Here is an 11066-nt window from a genome sequence, read left to right as displayed (position 1 = left end):
CTCTTTCCAGCTGGTACAATAAAAGATACCCCAACAAGAATTTTTCTTTCTGTCAAGTAACTGTATTGAAGGGGAAAAATAACACACATTGGGAATCAGGGATAAAACAACATGCTAATCAATAACATTAATATGGTAAAAAAAAAAATAGACACATAAAGTAAACGTAGCAAACGGAGAAAAGGAAAAAAAAAAAAAAAAAGGACAAGTAAAATTAGTCCCAATAGATCTTACACCATATAAAAGATTTTGACAACTCAGTATATTTTCTGTAAATCATAGAATGCCATCCGGATTTGTGGCCCATGTGGTTCATAGTTTGAACAAAAACTAAATTTTATTTAAATTTTTATGATGTAGCAAAAAAGGTTTGAATCAAAACTTTCTTAATCAAATTTAAGAAACAAATGAAGGATTAGAGTTTAATCACTTAAGTCCAGTTTAGATAAGAAATTTTATGTAAAAAAACCAACTTTTTTCTTTGAAAGCAAGTTGGAAGCCTTTATTCTAAGTCTTAGTCAAGAAAGCAAAAGGAATACGTTCAAGTTTATATTCGTTTCCAAAAGCCAAATTTGTTCTACAAAGCCAAACCATTATTGTGTATATTATGAAATCCTTAAGACAACAATTTAAATTTACCCTAAATCTCAATACATACCATGTTATCACGACAAATTTGTTTGGCGGTCTTGATAAAGTTACGTGATGACTTTCTACAAAGTATCCAACTAAAGATCGTTTAGATGTTTGTTGGACCATATAATTCGGTTCTTTGCCCAACGTTGCCAAGAAACAAAAGCTATTGGATTAATGTTAAGATGCCTGATGCTCGTTTAAAAAATTATTAAAATTGACAATTCAGCAAAAACAATAATAATAAGCTTGACCATGAAACACACTACACACCTGAAGTGTACATTCTCAAATTGAATGCTTCCCCCACTCAATTTTAGAGGCTTTGCACCTTCCTTGTCTGTAACGTCAGCCCTCTCCTGAAATAAAAGTTAGTATAAACTATTCGTCCCAAAAGAAAATAAGTGCCAACAAAGGATTTTCCCAGATCAATATGAACTCATCAGTCACCACTACACAAGTAGAATAAAAATCGAATAACTTAGCTGAATAACATGTGTTATCATGATCCCCTTTTTTTTTAATCATTATCTTTCATCACAAATGAACAGCTTTAAAGAGGGTAGATATACATTTACTGTTGCTCTCCAATTTCATTGACAAAGAACTAATAATAAATATAATCTCTGTGTGTGCACTTGCAAATTTGCAGGACTAAAATACAATCAAACTGCAAAGTTCTCAGAAGATTACCTCCAGTAACTGAAACATGGCTTTCATGTCGACAAGACTCTGTACAGTCTCACGATAAACACTACCAAGGAAATTGAGTGGAAGAGACAGCTGGAAGAGAAGCCCATTCACCATGACCTATGTTTGAATTTCCATACATAATTTTGTGTGACCATCAGTTAATCATTAGGAAAATTTAAGATCTATAACAAACCAGCTGTTATGAGCGCTACTTACCAAATCACCAATTGTCATGCTACCAGCCATAATACCATGTGAGCACAGCACCATAGCTGTTGACAGAGCCGTGCTAAATATAACATTTTGGCCAAAGTTTAAAAAGGCAAGGCTCCGTTGTGTTTTTAAAGCAGCATCTTCATACTCTGGAAAACAAAATCATCAGCATCAACAGCGCTTACAGGTTAAATCATCGGTATTCTAGATCTCCACTATCCTACTACGGAAAGATAGACATAATTCTTACCAGATTCCAGGCAAGAAGTGCAATAACAAAGAAGAAGCAAAACATGACGCAATATAAAAATAAAACAGAAGCGTCTTTCCCTCTCAACAAACATAGATGCATATATAACATGGAAATAGAAACATGTAAACTCCATTTAATACGGATACTGACATAAATAGTCAGGTCACCTTGTAATAACACAGATAATATACAAAAAGCCGAAGACAAAATGGCTATAAACCATTAAAGAAATCATAAAGAAGCAAAACAAATCCACATTCCTCAAAGAAAAACAATTAGGGATCAAATTCAACTTCAATTAATACAAACCAAATCTCATCAGTGCTTGCAGATGTCAAAGTACATAACGTATTTCGGCTTAAGTTCATCAAGGTTCCACTTTGGTTAATTCAGTCATGAATTGATAAATGTGTACGAGGCAAAAACAACATGTAAGCAACTTACTCTTTAAGTACTCATCATACTTATCAGCTTCATAAGCTTCATTATTGAAATATTTGACAGTCTGAAAGAATGAAAACAGTATCAAATGAAAATATGCAATAATGAAACTTAACCTAAAGAGAGCAACATCCAAATATCATAGCAAAAAAAAAAAAAAAAAAGGAGATCAGCAGCTAGACTCACCTCGTAATTGATAAGTGAATCGATTGCTCTAGTACTTGCATCATTATCAGCCTTATTCATAGCCTTTCTGAATTTAGTCCTCCACTGTAAAGTCAAGGAAACCGTATGTGAAACTACAAATTTCAACAAATCTCATGTGATTAGGCTATGGCTGAGATATTTCTATAAACAGAACAGTGTGCCCAACAATGTATGGATTGTAACAATTTTTCAAAACTGATAATGAATAGAAAATAAGGTGTATAAAGACTGTGGAAATCTGGATCCTTCCTGATCTCTAGGGGTCCGGATTCTTTTCTGATTTGAAGGATATTTACCAGCTGTAAATTAGATGTCAAATAGCCTGTTTTATTAGTTTCCTAGAATAAGGGATTCTGGTAGTAACTTACCAATTCCCATTTAAGTAGTTTCCTATTTTTGGTCCTTTAGTTCTACTATATATATATTCTTGTAATGTTATACCAGAAGATCAAAGAGAAATTATCAATTTCACTCTCAATTTCTCACATGGTATCAGAGCACTCTCTGAACCTCTAAAATTTTTCCGATGCCCAAGTACAGAATGGCCGGAGAAAAACAAACCGAGACCTCCTCATCTGAGGTTTCATCAAAACCCGAAGCAGCCATCAGAGGCAGCCAAGACGGGTCTGAAAATGTTCAAATTCCCATCACCGGACACAAATTAAATGGGAATAATTATCTCCAATGGTCACAATCTGTCAAGATGTTCATCTATGGGCAAGGAAAAGATGAGTACCTCACCGGGGAGATCGTTCAACCAAAGGTTGCCGATCCAAAATACAGAACCTGGAAGGTGGAAAACAATTTGGTAATGTCCTGGTTAGTCAATTCTATGACCAATGAAATTGGTGAGAATTTTCTTCTCTATGACACGGCACATAAAATCTGGGAGGCAGCGAAGGAATTATACTCCAGCAAAGAGAACACCTCAGAAATCTTTGAGGTTGAAAGTATCCTTCATGATCTTCGGCAAGGGGATCTTAATGTGACTCAATACTATGGCATTCTCACTCATCATTGGTAGCGGCTGGATGTGTTTGAAGAATATCATTGGGAATGCCCGAATGATGCAAAGAATACAAGTAAATAGTTGAAAATAAAAGAATATTCAAGTTCCTCATGGGACTTAATAAGAATCTTGATGAGGTTCAGGGGCGAATATTGGGAATGAAACCCCTCCTTAGTATCCAGGAGACCTTCTCTGAGGTGCGAAAAGAAGAAAGCAGGAAAAAAGTGATGATGGGAGATGTTCTTGCTACTCCAACCGTTGATCAGAATTCTGCCCTAGCTGCTCGAGGAGTCCAACATCATGGGAGTGACAACCGGACAAAGAAGGGAAGACCGTGGTGTGAGCACTGCAGGAAACCTGGTCACTCTAAAGACACTTGCTGGAAGATTCATGGCAAACCTGCGGATTGGAAGCCATCAAGGAATGTTCTTGACAAAGAGAGCCGTGGTAACCATGCTTCAATGGAAGACGGATCTTCTCCTCCAGAATCAAGTCCTTTCACAAAAGAACAACTCGAGACCCTGCAGGAAATGTTCACTCAGCAAAATACAATCCATAATACCATTGGAACAGGATCCGTAGCACAAAAAGGTAATCACTTTAGTGCCCTTACCATAAACTCGAAGAACTCAAAACCATGGATTGTAGACTCCGGTGCCTCCGATCATATGACAGGAGATGCCTCACTGTTCCACAAGTACAATCCATGCCAAGAAAACTTTACAATAAAAATAGCCAGTGGATCTCTCTCTAAAGTGGCCGGAACAGGTTCCATTATCATTTCAAAGGACCTCACTCTGAATTCAGTCCTCTATGTTCCGAATCTGGATTGCAATCTTTTGTCCATTAGTAAGCTAACTCGAGAACATAACTGTGTTGCTAAATTTTCTGCAAATCTGTGTGAATTTCAGGATTTGATTTCGGGGAGGACAATTGGCAATGCTAAGATGTGCTCCGGACTCTTCCTTCTTGTGGTTGATGGATCTCCTAGAAGACAAACTCATAATGCAGTATGTGTTGAGTCAAATAAATGTTCCGTTCCTTGTGATAATTCCAATAAAGATAATGCTATTATGTTGTGGCACTATCGATTAGGCCATCCTAATTTCTTGTATCTTCAAAAATTGTTTCCATCCCTATTCAGAAATAAAAAACCAACAATGTTTCAATGTGAGGTGTGTCAATTTTCAAAGCATACTCGTGCATCATATCGTATTCTACCATACAAAGCATCTCAACCTTTTTTGATGATTTACAGTGATGTGTGAGGGCCATCTAGAATAAAAAATATCACTGGCACTAGGTGGTTTGTATCTTTTGTGGATGATCACACAAGAATCACGTGGTTGTTTCTTATGAAAGAGAGATATGAAGTTGGACCAATTTTCAAAAAATTCAATGTTATGGTTCAAACCCAATTTCAGACAAAAATACAAGGTTAAAAACAGACAATGCAAAAGAATACTTTGAAACGACTCTCGGTGATTATCTTGAAAGTCAGGGAATTGTCCATCAAAGCTCACGTACCAATACACCCCAACAAAACGGGATTGCCGAAAGAAAAAATACACCTTTTGGAAGTTGCCCGATCTCTCATGTTCACCATGCATGTTCCAAAATTTTTCTGGGGTGAGGCAGGACTAACAGCTGCATATCTAATAAACAAAATGCCATCTCAAGTCCTAAATTTTCAAACACCTTGTCAAGCTCTTCTTCACTCATTTCCAAATACTCATATTTTATCCAACCTTCCCAGAAAGGTCTTTCGTTGTTCCACGTTTGTCCATATACCTGCCCAACATAGAAGTAAACTCAATCCAAAATCACTCAAATGCGTCTTTGTTGGGTACTCTTCAAATCAAAAGGGGTATAAATGCTATTCACCTGTCACTCGAAGGTTCTATAACACCATGGATGTCACCTTTTTCGAGCTACAACCCTATTACAAAATTGGTATTCAGGGGGAGAACTATATACAAGAATACCAATCTTGGGACATCAATACCTCAGACTCATCTAGAGCTCCCTATCCAAACATCTCAGAACCCTTACTCATCCAACAACCTGAACCCAAGTCTGAACCCGAGTCATTTCAACACCAAAGTCAAAATCACCCGGAGTCATCTCAGCAGCAAAATCAAGACCCTACTCCAGTCACTCACACTCAACCTGAACTTCATTCTCAGATAGAATACCAAACACCTCAGCGATCCAACCATACACCGTCTGCAACAAATGAGTTCTGTGTCTACTCTAGAGGACCAAAACTCATGAAGGAAGAGAGCGGCAGCCACCTGATCCGAACCATGAATCTCATAATTCACCAGGTAACACTAATCCTGATCTCGCACCTGTCAATTCTCCTATTGATGATAGACCTATTGCCTTGAGAAAAGGGAAAAGGTTATGCACGGATCATCCGATCTACAATTTTGTCTCATATAGAGGATTGTCACCCAGTCACTATGCCTTTGTAAGCAATCTTGATAAAATACAGGTTCCGAACTCAGTACATGAAGCTCTCAAAGTACCTGAGTGGAAGTCAGCTATTTTGGAGGAAATTCAGGCACTAGAAAAGAATAGAACTAGGGAGATTTTGGAGTTGCCAGCAGGAAAACGCCCAGTTGGCTGTAAATAGATCTTCACAGTCAAGCACAATGCGGATGGCAATATAAACAAATTCAAGGCACGACTTGTTGTTAAGGGGTTTACTCAATCCTACGGAATTGACTACCAGGAAACATTTGCCCATGTAGCGAAGCTCAATACAGTTCGAGTATTACTCTCTTGCTTCCAACCTTGATTGGCCACTATATCAACTTGATGTGAAGAATGCTTTCCTCAACGGGGACTGAGAAGAAGTCTACATGGAGATACCACCAGGATTTGAAAATGGAATATCATCAACCAAGGTCTGCAAGCTCAAGAAGTCTCTATACGGCCTAAAGCAATCACCAAGGGCATGGTTTGACAGGTTTACTAAGGCCTCGTTTATTTTACCGATTCGAGTTTTCAGTTTTAAGTTTCTACAGTAAAAAGTTCTCAAAAAATGTCACATCTAACTTTTTCTGCTACAGTGAAAAACTCTCAGAAAATGTCACATCTCAGCTCGAATTGAAAACTCGAATCCGCGAAGTGAACGGGGCCTAAGCAATCAAGAAGGTTGGGTACGATCAATGTCAGACAGATCACACCATGTTTGTCAAACATACAACCTCCGGGAAAAAGGCAATACTCATTGAGTATGTTGATGACATCAGTCTAACTGGAGATCATCATGAAGAAATAGTCAGACTCAAAAGTTTTCTGGCCAAAGAATTTGAGATCAAGGACTTAGGGACCCTCAAGTACTTCCTCAGAATGGAGATAGCTCCATCAAATAAGGGAATTTCAGTCTCAGAGCGAAAGTATGTGTTAGACTTGTTGAAAGAAACAGGGATGCTTGGATGCAAGCCTGCCGACACTCCTATGGACCCCAACTCAAAACTGGGAAGAAAAGATGACAGTGCTCCCGTTGATAAAGGGAAATATCAAAGGTTGGTTGGGAAACTAATTTATCTTTCTCATACTAGACCAGATATTAGTTTTGCTGTTAGTATGGTGAGTCAATTCATGAACAACCTGACAGAAGAACACATGGAGGCAATATACAGGATCCTAGGATACTTAAAAATGACACTTGGTCAAGGCCTGTTCTTCAAAAAGACAATAAACAGGAGATCGAGATCTACACCGATGCAGATTGGGCTGGATCTATTACAGACAGAAGATCAACCTCAGGATACTGCACATATGTCTAGGGAAACTTAGTTACATGGCGGAGCAAGAAGCAGTCAGTTGTGTCTCGAAGCAGTGCAGAGGTAGAGTCCAGGGCACTAGCTCATGGCATTTGCAAAGGAATGTGGTTAAAGAGGGTACTCTGTGAACTTAAAGTTCCCATCACAAAGCCGATGAAAGTATTGTGTGATAATCAGTCAGCTATCAGCATAGCAATGAATCTAGTACACCACGACAGGACAAAGTATGTTGAGATTGACAGACACTTTGTTAAAGAAAAGATAGAAACTGGAACAATATCACTCCTATACATTCCAACTAGTCAACAGACATCAGACATTCTGACTAAGGCTGTGACTAGAAAGATTTTCGATGAACTTAATTCCAAGATAGGTCAACATCTACAACCCAGCTTGAGGGGGAGTGTGGAAATCCGGATCCTTCCTGATCTCTAGGGGTCCGGATTCTTCTCTAATTTGAAGGATATTTGCCAGCTATAAATTAGATGTCAAATAGCTTGTTTTATTAGTTTCCTAGAATAAGGGATTCTGGTAGTAACTTACCAATTCCCATTTAAGTAGTTTCCTATTTTTAGTCCTTTAGTTCTACTATATATATTCTTGTAATGTTATACCAGAAGATCAATGAGAAATTATTAATTTCACTCGTGTATAAAGACGAACAAAGAATTGGGAGGTGATATAGTACCTGTGTCACGGCCAATGTAAACATGACATATGCAACAACTGAGAGTGAAGTAATCCAAGCAAAAGGTGCTCCAAATTTGTAAGCCAGTATACCTGAAACCATAGATATCTGAAGGTACACGTGTTAAATCTGTTGAAGTTGTACAGGTTAAAAGAACTGAAAATAGGCTGAAGTCTAAACATGTTGCTTCCGCAAAATAAGACCTTCAATCTAATCCCTATCCAAGTTATAAAACCTACTAACCTAGCATCCTTGGGCATGTCAAACAGCTCAAGAAAAAAAAGGAAAAGAAGAAAAGAAAAGGAAGAGATCCATACCTCTAGGATGGTGGGCACAACATTGAACACCATGGATGAGAGAATAAAGTTTATTGCACGGCTACCACGATCAATTATTCTATTCAATGCACCTGTTTCTCGACTGCAAATTTAGACATCCAAGAGAAAATGGATAAGTTCGCAAAAAGTTGATTAGAAAAAATTCTATTGTTAAATAGAACTAGGAAAAGAAAATGTAAAAAATTAAAATTATCAAAGATGTATGGTGGCTATAAAAGTTTGCACAATTCTTCTGGTGGCATTCCCTTTTCGGTTCTTTAACCACATTGGTTCATTTTTTTCTCCTCTTTTATTTTTTTCTTCTGTACTTCCACTCTGTGTTTCAGTATATGCATTACACGAGTAATCCCATAGATTTGGAGTACCTTAGAAATTTGCATACAACGTATGGTCACTTATCATAGAGTTCGAGATCCAAAAATATTAAATAAAACCAAGCTCAAAAGCATGGACATATTTCTGAGAACCGCAAGCAGTACCTAAGATGATATTGGAGGTCAAGGTCATGCAAATGTGAAAACACCTGCAAATTAGATACTAATCCTTTAGTCTACGAGAAGAATTTGGGATATGAAACAACTAAGGGTCATAAAAAAGAAGTGCAAGAAAAATTTAGGAAGTTCCATACCTTCCTAGAAACTGAGCGAATTGTTCTAAGAGCAACCTTAGAAAAAACAGCAGTTCGCAGTTCTGCAACAGTACAGTTCAATTAACCAAGAAAAACCAGAAAACACAATTAAAAAGAAAATGACTTTAATAGTAGTCGTTCACATGTTTTACGATGAGAACAAATAGCAGCAAGCAATTACTTCATATGTAGTACCGTTGAAAGCCGAAGCTCCCGAGCGGGCAATCCCATATCCAATCAAAACTGCTGCCGGGGTCGCGAAGAAAGCCAATATAGTTGAGTTTGCAGTCGTGAAGGAAGCAAGAGCATCGGCATTGCCGGTTGCGGTAGTTAACCAGTCCACGGCAAGCTTGAAGAGGAAAGGCACTTGCACATTCAGAACCTGGGAAACTAATAACCTCCATTAGGCATCACACACTTCAACCCCAAAAGGAAAAGAGAGTAATTAAGACAAAAAGGTATGAAATATCTAAAGTTGGACAAACTGACCTTGGCGCCAACCAAAAAGCCCAATGCAGTAATGACCCTCAAACGAAACTCAGGATTATCCTTCATCCACAAGTAACCAGCGAGAGTTCGAAGGATTTTTATGTCTGCAACTTGTTGGTCTTGAGTTCCTTTGCTCACAGGCGTGGAAGCTTTCTTCCCATCGTCCTTGTTATCGCCCGAAGATGTGGAGAAAAATGAACGCCCATTCACCACCGAGCCCTACCATTCGCAAATGCTCTCAGTTCAACCAATACCACAAAAAAAAAAAAAAAAAAAAAAAAAAATCATCTCGTAAATGCGAACAAAAACCGATAAGTGTCGAGTTTGACTCACAGGTTGTGATCGAGAATCAGAACCTTCTAAAGCGTAATCAGAGCGGAAGGCACTGATATGGTTAGGGCGAGGAATCCTCGCCGCCGTGGGGCTGAAGACGTGCAAAATAGGGTTTCCATGGAAGCCGCTTACGGCGCTGCCATGGACGAAACTTCGCCGTCCTCGTCCGGTACTGTAATGGTTCGCACATACATCGTTGACGATTACACATAGCGAACCGGAAGCCCGAATCCGATGAATCCTCCGTTGCTGAAGAAGAAGCTCGCCGGCTCTGTACCACTTCGATGTCGTAGTAGCGCCAACCATTTGTAAATAAATCCTACTCACTCGATCGAACTATTTCTCTCGGAAAACCAAAAATCGACGAGAATGGCGATGATTTCGCTTCAGAAATTCAAATTAATCAAAGCAAATCGGAAACCCTAATTCGGTCGAAGCAAGAAGAAGATTTTAGGATTATGAAAATGAGTGAAATTGAAGAAGAGATTCCTCAGTTCTGCTACGAAACTTTTCTGAGTTCTTCGTTGGTGCTAATGCATGAATTAAGCATTTCAGTGATAAAAAAATTTTGACTTTTTTTTCCGGCGCGGTTCTTTGTTCTCTTGTATTTTCAGAAGAGTTCTAGCTTGTCGTTGTCTTTCCAGTTTCCAGTTTCACTTGAGCTTGCTCGTCAGAACTCGGAAAATTTTGTGTTCAAATCATGAGATTCCCTTCTATTTATAGTGCGTCTTTCTTCTTGCAGTTTTAATTAATAAAAAATGCACGTTTTTTGTTATTATTTTTTCTGTTTGTGACCTTGGCTTGAACTTGAACTTGTCCGGTTTTGAGTGTTGGTGCAGGGTGTGGGGAGCAAATCACGCACACATATATTTACTTGTTTATGTTTTGAAAGAAGCAAATCACATTTTAATCCGTTTTTGTATACACATTAATGTCAAAAAGAATCAGCCAAATTTTTATGATATAGAGATTTATTTATTTTTATATAAATTATAATATGGGATGTCAATTGTTTTTTAATAATATGGGATTTCATTTTTAAATTGTTTAAAAATTATTTTTTTCTAGTTCTAAAACTTGAAATTTATGAAAAAATGAAGTAAAATAATATTGCTTTTATATTATTTATCAAATATAATATTGTTATTAACATTTATATCAAAAATGGTACTAGCTTTAAATTTTATAGGAGAATTTTGTGGTAGGAAAAAAAAAAAAAAAACTTTCCTACAATTTTCATCGAATTTCATTTTGGCCACTAATTTTATGTATTTTGTGTTGGCCACGAAATTTATGAATTTGTAGGCACAAGTCCACAACACACCAGCCTTTTTTTTTTTTTTT

At 37.6% G+C, this 11066-nt stretch overlaps 1 protein-coding gene across 1 annotated transcript in view; it reads right to left on the bottom strand.

Moving 5' to 3' along the window:
- The window catches only part of LOC21405504 (ABC transporter B family member 25, mitochondrial), a 13399-nt gene extending 3006 nt beyond the window's left edge, over window positions 1–10393 (bottom strand). The window contains exons 1-13 of the mRNA XM_024164657.1: window positions 9723–10393; window positions 9390–9608; window positions 9096–9282; window positions 8901–8962; window positions 8752–8795; window positions 8252–8354; window positions 7935–8042; window positions 2420–2503; window positions 2237–2297; window positions 1543–1688; window positions 1327–1443; window positions 907–992; window positions 1–60 (exon numbers count right to left, since the gene is read on the bottom strand). The exon at window positions 1–60 is cut by the window's left edge and continues 47 nt beyond it. Of these exons, the coding sequence (XP_024020425.1) occupies window positions 1–60; window positions 907–992; window positions 1327–1443; window positions 1543–1688; window positions 2237–2297; window positions 2420–2503; window positions 7935–8042; window positions 8252–8354; window positions 8752–8795; window positions 8901–8962; window positions 9096–9282; window positions 9390–9608; window positions 9723–10028 (1583 nt within the window). The 5' untranslated portion in view covers window positions 10029–10393. The remainder of the gene's footprint in view (window positions 61–906; window positions 993–1326; window positions 1444–1542; window positions 1689–2236; window positions 2298–2419; window positions 2504–7934; window positions 8043–8251; window positions 8355–8751; window positions 8796–8900; window positions 8963–9095; window positions 9283–9389; window positions 9609–9722) is intronic.
- Between the last annotated feature and the right edge of the window lie 673 nt (window positions 10394–11066).

Source organism: Morus notabilis, unplaced genomic scaffold (genome assembly GCF_000414095.1).
Source record: "Morus notabilis unplaced genomic scaffold, ASM41409v2 Scaffold283, whole genome shotgun sequence".
NCBI classification, from domain to species: domain Eukaryota; kingdom Viridiplantae; phylum Streptophyta; class Magnoliopsida; order Rosales; family Moraceae; genus Morus; species Morus notabilis.
The sequence above is the reverse complement of the archived record's forward strand: the minus strand, read 5'-3'. Positions and strand labels throughout refer to the sequence as shown.